General features: G+C 52.9%; 1 protein-coding gene across 21 annotated transcripts in view; it reads right to left on the bottom strand.

Annotated features, from left to right (window-relative positions):
- The window catches only part of DYSF (dysferlin), a 204,453-nt gene extending 185,726 nt beyond the window's left edge, over positions 1 to 18,727 (bottom strand). For 6 of the 21 annotated variants that reach the window (XM_087863514.1, XM_087863518.1, XM_087863516.1 and 3 more), the window contains exon 1: positions 9,354 to 9,616. In XM_087863514.1, the coding sequence (XP_087719640.1) occupies positions 9,354 to 9,444 (91 nt within the window). In that variant the 5' untranslated portion in view covers positions 9,445 to 9,616. Of the gene's footprint in view, positions 1 to 9,353; positions 9,617 to 18,178 lie in introns of those variants that run through there. The other 15 variants (XM_087863523.1, XM_087863527.1, XM_087863525.1 and 12 more) reach the window with 5 other exon arrangements.
- Between the last annotated feature and the right edge of the window lie 419 nt (positions 18,728 to 19,146).

The following is a 19,146-nucleotide window of genomic DNA, read 5'->3' as shown; positions in this document are numbered from 1 at the left end:
TGCATCTAGTGAACTCCTACTGATTCTTCAATACCCACTCACTTGTCTCCACTCTGATAAGCTTCCCCTGACTCCCCCAGACAGAGATGGTTGACCACATATTGGAACACAGGATAACCACGTGCTTCTGTGTCTTTCTCTTCAACTGGACTATGGTCTTCAGAGGGCAGACACCATGCCTTACTCATGTCAGTAACCCTTATATAGAGCAAGGTGCCCAGTAATGGAAATCCCAATGAATGGGTCTTTCCTTCCCCAAGTTGGCTACAAGTTCACTTTGTCACCAGAGGATAGAACCACAATTCTCAAGGAATGCCATCACACCGCATTAGCAGTAAGGGAGTATGTCGGTGGACGGAGGGGACGAGAGGAGTCACAACGAGAAGGAGGTGTTCTGGGAAGGGCAAGAGTCATCTTCTCAAAGTTGGTCCAGGCCCACCCTGGCTGAACCATTCTCATGGGCCCTGTTGGCGTGTCTCCAGCAGTGGGGACAGACACAGTGTTGGAGTCATTCACATAATAGCCCCTGCTGTGTGACCTTAGGTAGGGCTTATTACCTCTCTAGGTCCTAGCTCCCCTGGTGGTAAATGGATAACAAGAATATTTACATCATAATGTTTTGAGGCAATACGAGACTCAGTCTAAGTGTCTACTTCCCCTCCCCTATCCACTTCCCATGACCTACAAGAGCAACGTGGAAAATCCCACCCGCAGCTGCTCTTGAGGTGACCCCCGGGAAGCAGTCCTGGTGCTTCTGGAGGGTGTGAATTGAACAGTGTGGGCCAAGCCCTGTGCGAAGTGTCTTTCAAGCATTTCCCACTTTGATGGGGCGAACAAAGGCCATCAGTGTGATTTCACTAAGTCTGGTTAGAAGGACCGACCCTGAGACCCTCTGAGTGACATAAAGGGAGGGGTCACTGAGGGGCGCTGCAGCCCCAAAGAGGTGCAGGAAAGAAGTGAAGCATGAACCCAGCACATCACACGACCTACAGCCGCCGGGGAAAGGAAAGGCACGCTGCTAATTAGGAAACAGTTAAGAAAACAGTTCCTTCCTTGTCCTGGGTTTAGACCTGTCCTGTCCTTGATCATTAATTTTGGTCTTGAGCGATGTGGCTTGATGTGTATCATTTAACAGACTCAACAGTTAAAGATACAGGAGAGCCCACAGCTCATGCTGGGGTTGGGGACAGAGGACCATGTCCTCTCCCCGGATTGCTCTACAGAACTGGGGGCCAGCAGGCCTCCATGAGGTGTTCCTCCGGACTGGATGACTCAGTGAGGAAGAATGAACCTACCAGGCAAGGACTCTTCTGTCTCCCATGGAAATCCTTCATTTGTTCCCCCAGACCGACCTACCCTGACTCTACCCCAGACCAGAGTCTTTCACTGCTGGATGGTGGTGTTTTTCAAACTGCTCATTGGGACCCATTAGTAGGCCATGTCATCAACTGAGGGAGATGACTGATATGTCTTTTTAACAACGGAATAAAGAAGAAAATATCAGAGCACATCTTTCACTGTAAAATCACTATTAGTCGAAACTTTGGGGTATATTTTCATATATGCATTCCTCTGTGCACTATATCTTGATATAGAATGTATTTCTTGTTGTGGATAACAATCATGCCTGAAAGGAAGGTTGTCGGAGAAGAACTGAAGAACAAAGAAATCACCATCTTGGCCCTTGAGTGTCGAGAGCCAAGGGGTGTGACAGGAATGATGGCACACGCCCTCCTGGCCCTGGCCCCCCACCCAGGCCAACTCTGATAAAGACCGTGGCTGTGGGAAGGAGGCTGGGGAGGGGCCTCAGAGACAGGAGCAGAGCAAAGGTAAGAAGACAGCCCACCCTGCCCCATCCAGCACCTGGGGCCATCTGGCTAAGTAGTCTCCCCTGGCGGGAGCCCCACATCTCCTAACACCCCAGCATCTGACAGAGCCATAGCCTCACGTGAGGAGCCACGTCACTACCCTTCTGCTCATCACCCGCTGAGGCTCACCTGTCAGCGGCCAGGGTGCTGTCTCTCCAGCAGTCTGGGCCCCAGGCCTCGCGCATACCTCCAGGCCCACCTTGTGGGGACAGGCTCCTTTCAGTGGCCCAGGCTGTTGGCTAGGCCCAGGATACCCACAGCACTTACAGTGTGGAAGGGAGCACCCCGACCTCTGGCAGAACCAGCTGGCAATCTCCCAGTAGCCCCGCTTCCGCACGACACAATTATAAGGTCACGGGAAGCAGACAGAATGCTTGGTTTCCTGACACTGACGACAATGGAATCTTTGGGGCTGGTGGAATCATAGCGAAGACAAACTGTAAAGCAGGGTTTTCACTGAAGGGTGCCCTCGGTCTGTAACGTGGGCGGTTTTTATGCCTGTCCGAGGAGGATTCAAAGAAAAGCTGAGGGATGCTGATTCATTTCCCAGCACACCTCAAAGATACCAAGGCCCACATGTCCATCAACAGATGAATGGATAAACAAGATGTGGGATATACAAACAATGAGATAGGACTCAGCCTTAACAAGGAAGGAAATTCTGACACGTGCTACGACAAAAAAGAACCTTGAAAACGTTATGCTAAATGAAATAAGGCAGACACAAAGGGACAATATTATATGATACCACTTACATGAGGTGCCTAGAATAGTCAGATTCACAGAGACAGAAAGTAGAAGCGAGGTTTCCAGGTGCTGAGGGGAGGAGGAATGGGCAGGTACTGTTTAATGGGCAGGGAGTTTCAGTTTGGGATGATGGAGAAGTTCTGGGGATGGATGGTGGCGATGGTTGCCCAACAATGTGAATGTGTTATTGCCACTGAACTGTACGTCTAAAAATGGTTTAAATGGTTAAAATGTTATGTTATATATATTTTACCAAAATAAAAAAAAATGAAGCACAAAAAAATGAAACATCTCAACACAAAGAGTCAGTTGCTGTCCCTAATGTAAGGGGACATTGACTCCCTTGTAGGGGAATGATGGAAACAAAGGTACATAGATATTTACTGATACCTGTCTTGTGCCTAGCACTGTGTTGGGAATAGGACTAATTAAAGGGGTTAGAGTCACCACAGCCATACTGTTTTCATGGCCAAATGAAGAAAGAAGTGGTCCCTGCTTCTTGGAGCTGAAAATGTAGGGAAGATGGCCTAGTATGGTAGCCTCCAAAGATGGCCCCATGAGCCAGCATCCTAGCATTCCCCTCCTTCACATCCTTGTATGGTGCCCCTCCGCATTGATCAAGCTGGCCCCATGGCTCAAAGCAGGACCTGAAGTTTCTGCTCGCATGCCTTTGGGAGCCCTAAGTGGCCACGTAAGAAGTCCGGCTACTCTACAGGAGGGGTCACGCTAGAGGCCTTGTGGAAGGGGGAAGGTCCCGAGGCTACACGGGGAGAAGGAGAAGGCCAGGAGTCCCAGCACCCCAGCTGGAGAGTGGTAGGAGTAAAGACAGCGACAGTCACGAGCTCTCATAAAAGTTCAGGAAGGTCTCAGAGAGATATTTTACACCCATGTGCACAGCAGCATGACTCACTCATAGCAGCATGACCCCAGTGTCCACTGACAGATAAATGGACATTTATCCCATATACATACAACGGAATATGTTCAGCCTTGAAAGGGAAGGGAATTCTGACCGGGCTACGTCATGGATGAACCTCGAGGACATTATACTAAGTGAAAGCAGCCCGTCCCCAGAGATACGAGACGTTATTACTTAGTGGGCAGAGATTTCTGTTGGGGGCGACGAAAGAGTTCTGGGGATGGATGGTGGTGATGGTTACACGAGACTATGAATGTGCTTAATACCACCCAAGTGCACACTTAAAGGTCATGAAGATGGCAAGTTTTGTGTTATGTGGATTTGACCACATTTTTGTTAAAAGTCCAGGTGTGACATGGTGAGGACACAGGTTGTGGGTCTGGGGCACGCTGACCAGCGCCTGGGTGGGGAAGAGGGAAGGGAGGAGAGGGCGGAACATGGCTCAGGTTCTGACAGGGATGCGGGCGTGCCTGGTGGTGTCATTGACTTCGAGACGGAGCAGAGAGAAGGAGAGGAGATGGGGTGCTCCGGACTCCCAGAGAGAGAGAGACAGGCTGCTTCTGCCCAAGAGTCAGGAGACAAGACCTACTGTAAGAAGCTGCTCGGCGCCTTAAGATCCTGCAGGCAGCCTTGATTCTGCACAAACACTGAGGACTTGCTCTGTTTGGGGCATTCTGTTGACACTTCATTAGAATATCCATCGGGCAAACAACATGATAAAAATTCCAAGTATCAGCCCAAAACCAAAAGACGATGGCAACTGAAAGGAGAAAAAAAGATGGCCGAGGTTTCTGCTGAAGGAAGGTCTGCTGTTCGCAGCACAGACACCCTCCCACAAAAAGGAGAGGTAGACTCTGGTAACTCTGATACTTGCCCACCATCGGCGCCCTGACTCAAGTCTGCTCACCTCAAGACCTGGCAGCTCTCACTCCCCGCACCGTCCCCAGCAGAGTCCTGCTCTCCTCACCCTCAAGAACCCACCCTAATATCCATCTTTCTAAACCCTAACTGAAACTACCCTTTCCAGGAAACAGCTAGCCAGGAAGGGGTGGTGGCAGCTGGATAAGCCAGCTGTGATGGAATACACTCTGAGAGGGTGAGAGGGGTAGTCTTTGAACTCAAAAGGCCAATTAGAACTGGGGAAGAGATTTGAAATATCTCTGACAACATGTTAACATCCTTAATATATAAAGAGCCCTTTACAACTAATTAAGAAAAAGGCAAACTCCACCCCCCCCCGCTCAAAAAAACTGGGCAAATTAAAAAACAATTCAGTAAGAAATAAATGCAAGTAGGTAATGACATTGAAATATCACAAATACTACTTGAACCTAAGAGATGGTTAAAGAAGACTGTGAAAGCAATATGATGTTTTGTGTTAGCAGGCTTATAGGAAAATAAACCTTCATACTCAGCTGATGAGAGGGTAAAGCTGGTATAGATTTTCAGGAACACAATTCGGGAGATGCAGCAAATCCTTACACATCTGTAACTTGTGACACAGTAATGCCACTTCCAGTATTTACCCAAAGAAAATCATTAAATATGGGGACAAAGATTTCATCCCCAGGATATTTCTCACAGTGACAGTATCCTTGAGCACTGGATATAAATACAAAAATTTTGATATAACCTAAGTATACATCAACAGGGGATTGATTTACTGAGTTAGGGTGCAGCCATATAACAAAATACTATGCAGACATTTTAAAAGGTGTGTTAAAGAATATTTACCGACATAAAAAGATGCCCCAGGTTATTTGTTGAATGAAAATGTAAATATTCAAACATTTGAAAAAAGATATTTGGGATGGGATTATCTCTACGGAGGAAGGGAAGGAGTCCGGACTTCTGGTGGAGGGTGAGACTGGTCGGGTTCCATTCCTTGTCCTGGGTAATATACATGGACAGCCCCCTCCTCATTCACTCGTTAGAGCTGGGTGTCTCAGCCTTGGCACCATGAACATTTGAGGCTGGATAACTCTTTGCTGTGGGTGTTGTGGGGCCGTCCTGTCTGCGGTAGGATGTTTAGCAGTATCTCTGGCCCCTACCCACTAGATCCGGAGAGCAGACCCCCACCCCCTCCGCAGCCAGTGGCAACAACCCAGATGTCTGAGAGCCAGCGCAGTAAAGCATATGTTTATATTGAATGTACTTTACTCAGGTGTTAAATTTCACAACTAAAATTGCTTTTTTGAAAAAGAAGAAAAAAAGAATCTTGGAGCAAATATATCAAACTGCTAAGTTAATTCGAAGTACCTGCATTTGGAGCCATGCTTTACTTTTTTAGACACTTTAGACCCTTTTTCAAATTGAGTACATATTATGTTCACAAAAAGAAAGTAGAATGCTGTTTTTGATGCTTTAAAGTCACTTTCAGGGGCGCCTGGGTGGCTCAGATGGTTAAGCGTCTGCCTTCGGCTCAGATCATGAGCCCCGCATCAGGTTCCCTGCTCTCCCTCTCCCTCTCCCTCTACTGTTCCCCCTGCTCCTCCTGCTTGTGCTCTCTTGCTCTGTCAAATAAATAAAATAAAATCTTTAAAAAATAAAAATAAATAAAAAAAATAAAGTCACTTTCAATGTTTAAAAAGCCAGATTCAGAGAGTCCAGTGCCCTGCAGCCCACCTTCCCTCTACAGGTCAGTCCCATCTGCTCCTCAGGAGTGTTTCCACCTTCGGAGGTTTCTATAAGATCCTCCCGGCTCCTGCCTGGAGCCTAGAGACCCCCAGGAGACAGAAGGGAGGGGAGGAGAATGTAGGAGGAGGGGCCAACTATGGAGACAGGGAGCAGAAGAGAGACCCTGACAGGTTGAGGAACGGAAGAAGCAGTAATGCCTCCAGTTTCTCGCTGGTGAGCCTGGCTGAAGCAGGGTAGAAATTCACCAAGCCAGGTCACAGGAGATCACAGGCTCAAGGAAGCAAGATGTCTGAGTGCCAAGGGAAGGAGGATCCGGTTTTGCTCTCGGAGGTATCCCCAACACCTCGAACAGCATCCGACACATAGTAGGTGCTCAATAAATATTTGTTCCATGAACCAAATGCAGGAATAGAGGGACATAAATAATCACATTAGCTGGTGGAAAATGGGCAGGGCAGAAGAGAGGTACAGATGGTTAAATGCTATAGGAAATGAAGCTGCTTGTTCATGTTGGTAATCAGTCAAAACTATCTGCCACAGCCCAGGTACTCATGGGAGTTCTTGTTAACTAATTATTTAATTGATACAAGAACAAAGGAACGATAAGTATTCGTGAATAGCCTCCACCCCGAACACTTGAGAGAGGGAAACCAGAAAGTGCCCTCAGAGTCCAACCTCCCAGAGCTCATAGTCTATTTTGGGAGGTGGGTCCTGAAATTACATCCGCGCCTGGAATGCCCTGGGAACAACTGCAGGGAAAGTGAGGCCGGCAGGGCACACGCATTTCGCGCTGCAGGTGGGAGCCAAGCCCACATCGCAGGCCGGTTTCTCTGCCAGCAGTCCACAGCCCCCTCCATGCCAGGAGGGGATTGGACTCGAGACTTCTCACCCCTGACTGCACATCTGAAACGTTGGAGAATTTTTAGAAACCCCTCCAGTGATTCAAGAAAGGAGGGGATAAGAAGGTTGGTCGTGGTCTTTTTTAAAGCCCTCCCCATGATTCTGATGTGCAGCCAGGGTTGAGAACCCCAGCCAAAATGATCTGTAAATTCTGGGTCTGATTCTAATGGCCTCTCTCCCCAAGCATCAACTCAGCCCCAGACTTGGGCAGGAATAGCCTCTGGGGTGGGAGTGAGGGAAGGAATGGCATTAATTTCACATTTCACCAGCTCTCACCTCAATATCTCTCAAGGGGTGGTTCCAAAATGTTCTGCATCAAATAGATGTTAAGGGCTGAGTCTCAGGTCACTTAGAGCTGCTGGATCAGAAGCCAGGAATCTGTCTTTCAAGCACACTCTCCAGAGGATTCTCAGGCACAGGAAAGTATGAGGACCGTGGCCCCTGACTGCGTGAGGCTCCCAGGTACCTCTGAAGGATGGCCAGAGCCTGGGCCAGAAAGGACGCCCACACTACAGAGCACCTAACTTGTGCTCAGCGCCAGACAGCCTGATGAATAGGACAGGCTGCTGCCCCGGAAGAGTCACGGCATCCAAAGCGTGGATCTGAGTGCCGAGCACAGGCTGGCTGCAGTGAGCGCTCTAACAGACCAAGCAAGGTATTGTATATATAGAGAGAAGAGACTAAGGGATGCCAGGGGAAACCTGGGGGCCTTCTTGGAGAAGGCGGCATTGCAGCACAGCCTTGAAAAACAATAGACTTGGAATAGTTGGAGATGTTATGTATTATGTCTCAGTTTTGCTAGGAGCTTATCAATACAAATAAATAATAAAGGGTGGGGAACGCAGACTCTGGGCGGACAGCAGCTGCATGGGCTACGTGGGCCAGGGTACAGCCAAGAGGGCCCTCAAAAGATTTGGTCACATTCTTGACTCAAGGGCACTGCCCACTCCAAGCACTCCCTGCCATGACCACTGACCTGGACACATACAACTTTCCCAGGTTTCCATTTCCTTATCTGCGGAGTAGAGAGATTAGAAGCTACCACAAGACTGTTCCAGAACCAAGGAAAGAGAGCTGTGAACAGATCCGAAAGCATCCAAGAGACCTGGTCTGCTGTAGGCCCCTGGTCTCAAGATCCTTACAGAACTTCTTTTCCCGCCAAGGATGGACCCACAATTTCTATAAGGGAATGGCTTAGGCAGACGAGCTAGCGACCTTGTCATGAAGTTGCATTTCATAGTAGGCACCCAGGAATGTCACCAGTTAATGAAAATAGCAACGTGTACGAAAATGTTTTGACTCACGCTTTTCAAAAGAGAGATAAAATGTAAATTGTCCCATCACAAATAATAAAGGCAAGTAGTCTCACTTTGCCAAATTGTGTCTACCATCTATGATCATTATTATTCTGGGGAGCTTGGGGACCAGATGGAGATCACGGGTCAGAGCTAAAGAATCCCCTGTGCCCTCATTCTTTCCAAATCTCATGAAAACACCAGCCACTTTTCCCTCTACTTTTGACCATCTTTTGTAATGCACGTATTTTTTAATCCCACAAAACCACAGGATATGCCTCCTGGTAAGAGAGAAACCCCTTCTCCTCTCCTTATGTATCTTTCTTTACAGAACTGGGGTTCTGACTCAGCCATTGTTCCTTCTTTTAATTTTAACATATCCTTCCTCTTCCCTTTGCCCCTCCTGACACACCTCTTCCCATGGGAATGTCTGCCTCAGGGAGGTTGGGTTAAGGGTGCGAGGTGAGAAGGGGAGTTGTGGGTCCTTTGTTGCTCCAGAGAGAGAGACCCTCTCTTGTCTAAGCACCTCAAGTAGCCGCATAGGCTCTTTGAGACGCAGCAGATTCAATATGGCCATTGTTCAATAAAGATGAGCCAATGAATGAGTGAATGAATGAAATCAAGGCAGTTTCAAAAACACACCACCTACACGCCCAGTTTCTGAGTGATCCCGATTCCTCTCTCTATTGTGCACCCATCTTTCTTTTCCCACCCCTATCCCGGCAAGTGCTCGACCTTTATTACCTCTCGGTGTAGGTCTTAGAAAAGTAGTAACTGTTGACATACTATGGCCCTTTCAGTTTTCCAAAATTTCAGAGCACTATGGTATTTATGATGCTCGGTTTCATCCTCCGCGTCCCTCCCTGCAGGGCTGAGATTTCTGTCCCTGGGCCGTGGGCTAGGGTTAGGGCAGGAGCGGTGGCCGCAGACCCGGCCGGGCGCGCCAAGAGTTGGGGGGCGCGGGCGCGGCGGCCACCGGGCTCTCACCTCGGAAAGTCAGGCTGGCGACCGGGTCACTGCGCCGGTCCTTCTTCACACTGGGGAGGTTGCTGGCCCTCACCAGCAGGCAGCTCAGCATGGTTCGGCCGCCGCGGGAACGCAGAGGCGCGCGGGCAGGACGCGAGCGGCAGCGGGAGCAGAGGGCCCAGGCACCAACGAGCGAGCGCCCGGCTCCGCGGCACCCGTGCCAGAGGGGAGCTGTCGCCTTCGCTGCGCTTCCGCGGAGAAGTCCCCGCGCCTGGCCGAGGCCGCGGGGAGGACACCGGACACCCGCTGGGCGGCCCCTCCCACCCCCCCAACCCGCCCCGCCCCGCCCAGCGGCTGGTGGGCAGGGCGGGGCCGGGGTCAGAAACGCGCGGGTGGGGGCGCTGGTCCCCCTCGGCGGCTCCCAGCCCCGGGGCCGGGAACCGAAGCGCCGCTGACGCGGGGCGCACGGGCGGGCCAGGCCGCGGCAACTCGGCGCCCGCCGCCCGACTCGCCCGAGCACCGAGCGCACCAGTGCGGACCTGGCGGGCGGCCGCGGCTCTGCAGCCCGCTGCGCCCAGCCGGGGCCCGCGCTCCGGGGGCGCTGGGACACTGGGACGACGGAGGACTGAGCGAAGGCTGGAGGAGGGGACGTCCGGCTGCAGGAACGCGAGTGTCTGCGGCAAACTACTAGTTGGGCGAGCGCTGGAGGACCGTGCGGAGCGGCGGGGCGACACGCTGCACCCTGAGCTCCCGGCCTCGCGCCGCACGCCCCGGTACCCGCCCTCGGTGCCCAGGCGGCCGTTCTGGAAGGATTCCCGGGCCCGAGCCCTCGCGAACCCGCCTCTCAACTTCCTCAAGCAGTCTGGGGTCGTTCGTCTCCCTGGGCGGGGGGTCTCTGTCCAAAGGACAGTGCGTTCCCTGGAGCACAGAGATCCACCCGCTGCCCACTCGGTCCCCTGCCATCCCCGACAGCACCCTCCAGGCCCCGCGCCCCCACAGGGGGAGGAATTGCGTTTCGCGTGAGCCCGCAGTGGTGACAGCCCTGAGCACCTGTTCCTTGTTCTGTCAGGCTCCCCTCCAGCTGATGGACTTCTAGACCACGGGAGCCCTGGCTTCTCACCTCTATACCCCTACACTCCAGCACCCAGCACGGGGCAGGGTACTGTCCCTCCTCCACCTCCGCGCTAGTCCTTAGCCTAAATTCAAGGACGAGTCGTCGTTCTGCTGCATAACCTCTCCTTGCTGTCCCCTCCCTTATTTAGAGGATCGATCCAGCATTTTCATGTGGCTAACCCATGACCCCGTGAAATCCAACTGTCTACCCCCCCCCTCCGCCCCACTACTAAAGGGGTTGGAGAATCACACAGCTAACCTGTCCCCAGCACTTGATCTTCATGACCCATGACTCAGGTGGACCCTTCCTGCTGCCCAGGAAGCAATCTTTCCACAATCTCTTTAGAAACCAGTTTCATATGTTTCTCCCCAAACCTACAAAAAGCTGATTGCCATCCTCACTCTGTTTGCTTCCTATTTACCAAGTAGAGAACTTCTCCAGGCTCCCAGCCTCCTAACCCCCATCAGCATCTGTCCCCAAATCCTTTGCCTTCTCTGCCATTGTTTTGAATGAAGCATCTGTATCCCTGAGACCAGCTGGCCATGTGGGCACTAGATCCTACCCCTCTCACTCCCTCAGTGACAAATCTGAGGCTGTCTTCTCCCCAACCTTAAAGGTTGCACCTGTTCTAGCTGGCTGGGGACCTCGTCCTCCTGACTCTCCCACTCTCTCTGGGTAACCCCACCTATCCTCATAATGAGGTGGATGCTTGCTTCCTCTCCAGCCTTCAGACCTCCCTCCTCCATGCTCCAGGTAGATCCTGTTCTATCGGAGCCCATCTCCTGGCAATAGCTATGGCTTTAGTGAAGGGCAAATGTCCTGAGTCATTCTCCAGAAGGGATGGGCTTATACACTGTGAATGGACAAGCCCAACTCCCTCTCCTGTGGATCCAATTGCCTACGAGCTACAGGATGGAGCAGACACCAACGACAGCAGACCAGAGAGAAAAACGGTCTGCCTGGGCCAGGATGACTGTGGAGCTATATGCTGTATAGGCCCAGAGTCCACCAGGTCTCTGGATCATGTCTCTGGATCGTGCCGGGGCCTAGTATTCAATGGGAGTTCCTGTCAAGGGGACAGGTATTGGGAGTGTTTATTATGAAAGTCTACTTGCAGCAAGATTTCCCTTACTAGAAGCCTGAATCTTCCGTGCTGACGCCCCTGACTTTGGTAGCATCAGTGCACCCACGGCACCCAAACACCTCCCCTGAGGCATTTCCTCTACTACCCTCTCTTGCCTGGGCCACTGCAGGGGCCTCCTAGCTGGTCACCTCTGGTCCGTGATCCACGCTGGGGCCAGGCGATCCTAAAACAAATATGATCAGGCCTCAAAGGCCTGCCTTGTTCTTGGGATAGAGCCCAGACCCCTTACCTCCACCCGCAGGGAAAGGCCACTCCACCCCTCGCTCTGAGTCCCAGCTTCAGTGCCTTCTCAGTTTGGGGAGCATGCTGAGCTCTCTTCCAACTTGGGGCTCTGCTGTCGCCTCTGTGCACAAATGCCTTTCCCTCTCTCTTTCCAGGGCCACCCCCTTTCATCCTTAGGCCTCAGCTTACAGATGGCTTCCTGACATTCTGGTCTGGACTGGGTCCCTCTAGCAAACAACCAGACGGCTGCACTTTTCCCTCTTGGCACCCACTGCAATCGAAAGGAGTCACTAGCTGTAATCACCTGTTTGAGGTCTAGGTAGATGGTGGAGTCAATGAGGGGAGAGACCAAGGCTGTTTCAGTCAGCAAGGTATTCCCTGTGCACAGTAAGGGCTGGCCTAGGGTTGGCGCAGCAGACCATGGACTAGGCTCCCCGGTGGCCTTTCCATCCCATGATGAGGCTAAGCCAATGGTTCTCCAGGAGGGCACTACTGCCCCCTGGGGGAATTTTGGATATGATGATTTGGGATATATATATTTTTTTACTGTCGCAATGATTCCAGGCTGTGCTCCTTTCCCCCAGCTCCCCACCACCTGCCACCACCTCCTGTTCTAATCCGCCAGAGGCACAACAGGAAATCTGTAGGGAGCATATCTAATATTTCCAGAGGAATATTCCAAGGGACTTGTACAAACATTTGGCTTGTGTCCAAGGAACAGGGGCCTACACGTCTGTTCCGTAAACCAAAAAATCAGCCTCTGGTGGCCTGAGCCCAGGACACTTCCTGGGGCCTCTTACCCCTCCCCAACCTCCAGCTTCCCAGCCTGGCTGCCCTTCACTTCTCCCTGCTGAGCTGGCTGACTGTTCCCTTGGAAATATCCTAGTGCAGCTGAGGCGTAAAGGGGGCTTCCTCCCAAGGAGACTTGTATCAGGAACGCAGTTCTCATGGACAGTGTGCTGGGACTTCAACTTGTCCCCCTCCTTCTATGTCCTCCCCTTCTTCCACGGAAATTTTGCATACTTCTACCTGGACACATGGCCAGCCAAACAGAAAGACTACATTTCCCAGCCTCCCTCACAGCTGGGCACGCCCATGAGGCTAAGTGATGAGCAGAAGGGATCTACGGAAGGGTCTGGTTGTGCCCTTAAAGGGAAGGGGCATGCCTGCCCATGTTGCGGTACAGGCTGTGATGGAGAGCCATCACCAACCCTGTTGTCACAGGGACCCCTGGGGATAGCAGAGCAACAAAACAGAGGCATCCGGGGTCCGGGACAGCCTTGCTGGTCAGAACTGCACCAGCCAGGACTCCCCACACTTCAACTGCTAGGTGAGTGAGAGGGACGCTCGTGTTCACAGCCGGTTAGCGAGAGCTCACTTGCAGCCAGGTCTGTGTCCCACCTGCCACCTGACGCTGCAGGTAAGGGCAGCTCCTCCGCAGCCCGGACCACTCCGGGACCTCTCCGAAGGTGCATGGGGGCCGTCAGGAGGTGAGGGGAACTGTTTGGAAGCTGAGTTTGCATAGCAAGCCCAGTCTTTGACATGTGTTAATTGCAACAAAATTTCAGGGCTGATAGAGGTAAGGGGGAGCGCTCCCCATTGCCCCATCACCCCACCGGTGTAGGCAGGGATAGGACCTCACTGAGAATCCCAAGGAAGAGGAGACTGTCTGTCTGTTGTCCCAAGAGCCCAGGACTAGAGTCTCCAAGACTGAATGAAACACTGTCCTTCAGATGCTGTCACTGGTGTCCCCTGCAGACGCATCCGGCCTATAGACTTACTGTCTTTGAGCAACACAATGTTTTGTAACAAAATCGTACCTTAACTCAACGTTAGGGGATTTCTCATACAAATGCAGATGTATAGCTTCTCTTGAAAAATCTGAGTAGCTGGCACATGGGCCCAAATTCTCTGCCTGTCACTGATTATCTGGCCCCTCTGGACCGGGACATGCACTCTCAGCTCACCCCACTTGCCTCCACTCACCCGAAATGTGACATGTGTGTGCTTTCCCCTCTGGCCTCCTCTTCCCACACCACCTGTCGTGCTCCCATTGGCATGTGAGTGTTTGATCCCTGCCCCCTTCTGTCACCTATCAGGAGTCCTATATCCCTGCCCCAGTGGAAGAAGAGGTACTTCTTACACCGCCTCTTCTCACGGCTGGAGTTGGGCCATCTGGCCTCCTCTGGCTCAGGTCTCTGTTTTTACCAAGCCCTGACACGGGGTGACCAGGGAGCAAACAAACCTTGCCCCTCTGCTCAATGACCTCAACCTTGAGAGGAACACTCTCCCTGTGGGTTTGCAGGATTCCTTTGGGGGCACAAGGGCCAAAGGCCCAAAACTTCCAAGAGTATGGCTGGTCCACGACATCCTTGTGCCCTCTCCTCACATTCATTGAAGAGTCTGTGTTCCATGGGTATCCCAATCCAAAGCTGGGATCGAAGGGGCACCTGCATGTCCCCCAAGGGTGTAGAACACACAGGCAGCAGTGACTCTGGCTACGGCCATGATGATGGGACTGCCTGGGAAGAACCATCCTGTAGTGGGAGCAATCAGATGGTCCTGGGCTTCCATCCCAGTCCACCCTTTGCTAGCTGTGTGCCCTGAAGCATGTGACTTGACCTTTCAGCTCAGAAGGGGCTGCTCCAGGAAGGGCAGCCAGAGGAGACAAGACCAGGGGCCCTCGCAGCAGAGGGGACGGCCACTCACCACTGAGCTCATTGTGCCCAGTCTGGTAGGACCGTGGCTGGACAAGCAGCTGATGACTGGAATGACCAGGTAAAAAAGATAGTGATAGTCTTCTTGGGTGTATGAAATGATTTCTTATACCAACTATAATAACAATTAGAATAAATACATGTATAATCATATATAATTATAATAGTTAATATGTATTGAGTGCCAAGCAGTATTTAAAGAGACTGGGCTCCGGGGTGTGAGCAGACCTGGGTTCAAACCCTGCCCCTCCGCTTTTGGCTGCTTATCTCTTGAAAATCGAAGCTGAGACTCAAAGGTGATTGTGAATTGGTTAAAAATGGGGCTCTGGGGCCAGATCGCATGGGCTTGATTCCCAACTCCACGACTTACCAGTGTATAACTTAATCTCTTTGTGCCATAGTTTCCTCATCTGTAAAACGGGGGTGATAATAGTTGCTATTATATATGCTTGCGAGGCGCGTTAAATGTCTACCTACAAGTACCTGGTACAAATCATAGCTGGAACGTGATATAGCTCATGGTAAATGAGTTCTATGCAGAACAGTGCCCAGCATCTAGTAAGCTCAGTATCCGTTAAATATGTCTCTTTCAAAGGGTTGTTGTGGGGTTTTAAAGAAACAGCATCTGAAAATGGCACATTGTTTGTGCCTAATGAATGCCCATTCTCTCTCCTTGTGATGAATACACATTTTTAAAATCAGAATCCTCCATGTTTTGGTCATTTGTCTTATAGGCGCTCCCTGCAGCCTTGTACTCCCCCACCACTTGGATTCAGCCCCATGCAGGGTACCCCAAGCACTGCCCCCGCCCCTGTGCTGGCTCAGGCCCAGGCCGCCCTGGCTGTGGGCAGCCCATGGTATGCTCTCCAAAGCGCTTTCTTATTCATGAGCCATGGGTGCTGAGAACAACAGAGGGCAGTGAGGAGGGGGGTAGGGTGAGGACGGGAGGTACTTTGACCCCTGTGTGACCTTGGCCAGGCTCCTGCACTTTTCTGGGCATATTTGCTCATCTCTGAAGGGGAACAATATCTCTGCCCTTTGGCCTCACAAAGCTGCTGTGAGCCTGAAATGAATTTATGCATGCACAGAGGAAGTGTTGTTATGGGATATTATACTCAGGTAGCCAAAGGAGGGGCTTTATGGGCCCCAAACCTAAAAGGGTCTGGGAAGGCCAGATCCAGGGTCACTGGTGAGGGAATACTTCCCAGAAGGCTGTTTTGCTCTGTGTAGTGTGTCCCCAAGACCAGAGCCTTCTGTGTAATCATTCACCAATCTGGCCCTGGCTGAGAGAAGGAGGGTGAGCAGGCCTGAATGCTGTGGGGAGGCCAAATTTGGACATGGGTTAAGCGCTTGGCCAGTGCAGGAGGTGGAATGTGTCCAGGGCTGGGGAAGGGAGGGACTGCATTCCCTGTGACTGCCTGGCAGTGACTGCCACGACTGGGAGTGGGGGGCTCCAGCCAGCCCCCTCTGGGGGCACTCACTGTCAGCATAGACAACCTACTCCTTTTCTTCCCAGGGAAGGAAGAGCCCACCCAGAGGAGCCAGGCAGCAGGCAAAGGGCAAGAGTGCAGACTGACATAAGGCAGATGGGGGGAGGGGCTCAGTCAGGGGCACGGATGGAGGATGAAGGATGGGGGATGGGGAAGACTGCCCCACAGACAGCAGCGGAGCCTTACTCCTGTGGGCATAGCTCTTCAGGGGTCAGAAAGTGCTTCTCCATATATTATTCATTCTTTCCTTTCTCCTGCTAGGGTTCAGAGCCTGGCCTGGGTAGGGGGACTTCATAGCACGGGCAAGTATGTGGGTATTAGGGTGGGGGGGGGGTTGGGAGATGGGGGTTGTGATCAGGGAAGGAAAATATGATTCAGACTGAATGGGCACTAGAGGAGACAAGACCCCTGAGAACACAGGCAGGGCTACACAGTCCCCCCCCCCCCCCCAGGTTCTTTTATGCACTGGTCTAGAGGGTACCATTCACAAAGCCTGCTCAGCCCTTGGGCCAGGGTGCCTGGAGGAGGAAGGGGTGCTGGAGCAAGAGGCAGCTATTCAATGCACAGGGTTTTCCCCCTCCCTCCCAGGTGACATTGCCCTTCTTCCCCTCAGCCACGGGGATATTCACAGTGGAGTGGTGCTCCCCAGAGTTGAGCAATGAGGAGCCCAAGACCCTCCATGAGGCAGCTGGCCTGGCCTACCCAGTGCTGAGGATGCAGAGGAAGTGTGGAGGCCCCCCATTCATGTCTTTGTCTTCCCCCTGGAAACACCTGGATAAAGTTCATTTCCGGAGGCAACTGTGGGAAACTGGTCAAGAACAGGTCAAAGCAGAATGTTAGCAAAAAAGCACAGCTGGAGTGTCACCTCCCACTCCCCCTCTGTCCCTCCTCTTGGCTCAGGTTGCTTCCCAGGCCACAGGCCCATTCAGAGAGCCCACATTTCACATCCAGGAGCGTGTGAGCTCATGCCCCGGTTAGGACACATCTGTGTGTGCTGCTGTGGACACATGCCCTGGTTCTCTGAACCTCTACCCCTTGCAACATCAGAGATGTCACATGCGCTCCTGGGCGGACATGCGTGTGGGAGCACATGTGCACACAGGCTTCTGCGAACAGGAAGACCCAGGACCTCGAAAAGAGAGGTCTGCTGAATGGCCAGGGACCTGTCATTGCTATGATTTCGGGGGGGCTGGGATGAAGCCAGGTCTTTGAAGAGAAGGAAAGTGACAAGTCATGGAGACTAAGAACACCCCTCCCCACCCCAGGCTGGTGGAGGGTGGACTCTCATACTCTGGTCCTTCTCCCCCAGTATGGCCCCAAACCCAGAGACCCAGCTGGGTAGGCCACGGCTCTGACTTGGCCCACAGAGGTTCCAGGTAAATAGACGGGGCCTGGCCCTCCCCTCCTGGAGGAAAAGTCCATTCAGGACCACAGGAAGATTTCACTGGGGGAGGTCCCAGTCTGATAGGGGAGCGGACTCCTTTGTTCAAGGATGATGAAGATAGCACTCCCCAGATACCACTCCCCCAACAAGTTCCAGTCTGGTGGAGTGGGGGGTAGAGGGGAGAAAGTTCGTAGAGGTTGGTGCTGGTGTCAGCTGTGCCAGCTGCTACATTTCTCCCACCCTGTGCCCAAAGCAAGAGTAGGATCCCTGGACAGGTGGGCGGTGCCTCTGCCCCCAGTGGCCACCTGCCTACCAACCCAGCCTGTGATACAGAGCTGGGGCCTAGGAGAGGCGCCAGGCCCAGGCCCAGGAAGAGAGCTGGGCTATAAATAGGCCTGAGACCCAGCCCTCCCCTCCGTGGAGAGGAGGGGATCCCTGCAGTACAATGCTTGCCACCCACAGCGCGGAAAGACTTCTTTTAAGAGATCCAGCAGAGTGAGAGGAGAGATGCTCGCCCTGTCCTCCAGGCCCACCTTAGCTCCAACCTGGCCTCAGCTTCCAGGCCCCAGAGAAGTACAGTTCAGCCACCTCTCTAGTTGCCTCAGTTTCCCTGTGGGTCCTATTCCCGAGGATGTGGGTCTCTATGACCCCCAAAGCCAGTCTGGCCGGGGCGTGGTCTCTTCTCTCCCATCCCGGAGTTCTCTGGGTGGAGGTCCAGGAATCCCCTCTGCGACCCCCACCCTCCCCGCCCTGCCGGGATGCCGGCCCCTCCTACCTGCAAACACAGCAGAGCAGTAGGCATCGCTGATGTCGGTGTCCGGGGTGTGGACATTCTCGGCATAGAGGATGAAGACCCTCAGCATGACTGGCACGAGTTAAGGGCCCCGTGCGCCCAGGGCGCGGAGAGGGCTGGGGAAGGTCGGGGAGGATCGAGGCGCAGCTGGTGGGTCTCCTCGCTGGAGAAGGCTGGAGGAGGGAAGCCGGTTGGGATCGCTGGCTCCCGGCTCAGATGTGCTGCTTTTGAAGAGAAACAGGCCAGCCCCAGGCTGCTCCAGTGGGCTACACTCGGTCCCCGCACCAGCCGCGCTGACTCCGTTTGTCAGCGGGTGCTCCGAGAACAGGGGCTTCTGCTCATCTTCCACCCCCGCCGCCCGACCCGGGCTCGGCTGAGCTGTAATTCAATGCTCCGGCCGCAGACTCTCCCAATGACAAGGCATTTTGCACCTGGCCGGGCAACAGCGGACGGGGCGGCGGCCGCGATGGCGGGGGGCTGGCCCAGCGCTCCCGACGCCCAGCGCAGTCCAGATCTCGCTCCCGACAGGAGAAAGGCTCAGGCCCTCCCCCGACCTTCCACCCGCCCCCAGCCGCGCGCCTCGCCAAGACGCTCGCCTCCTCTGGCCGCCAGGATTCGATCACTCTCTTTTGGAGTCTGCCGGCCTCTCTGAGGACCAGGTGGGGGGCAGACGCACGGACCGCGCTTTCCCGAGAAGCCGGGAGCTGAGGAATCGCGTTGACCGGCCTCGTCTGACTGCCTTAAAAACCTTGTCCCCCATTTTTTTGACTGTAAAAGCAACACCTGTTACTTTTAACACAAAAGCCTAAAGGAGAGAAATCTCAGCCTGAAAAAAAAATAGTATTAACATTTTGATATTGACCAATCCAGGCTTTTTCCTCTGAATGTGTGTGTATGTGGGTGTGTGTGTGTGGGTGTGTGTGTGTAAATTACAGTATTTATTATATTTC

This window comes from Ursus americanus, chromosome 7 (assembly GCF_024610735.1).
Source record: "Ursus americanus isolate L20-20 chromosome 7, mUrsAme1.1.p, whole genome shotgun sequence".
Classification (NCBI taxonomy): Eukaryota; Metazoa; Chordata; class Mammalia; order Carnivora; family Ursidae; genus Ursus; species Ursus americanus.
The sequence above is the reverse complement of the archived record's forward strand: the minus strand, read 5'-3'. Positions and strand labels throughout refer to the sequence as shown.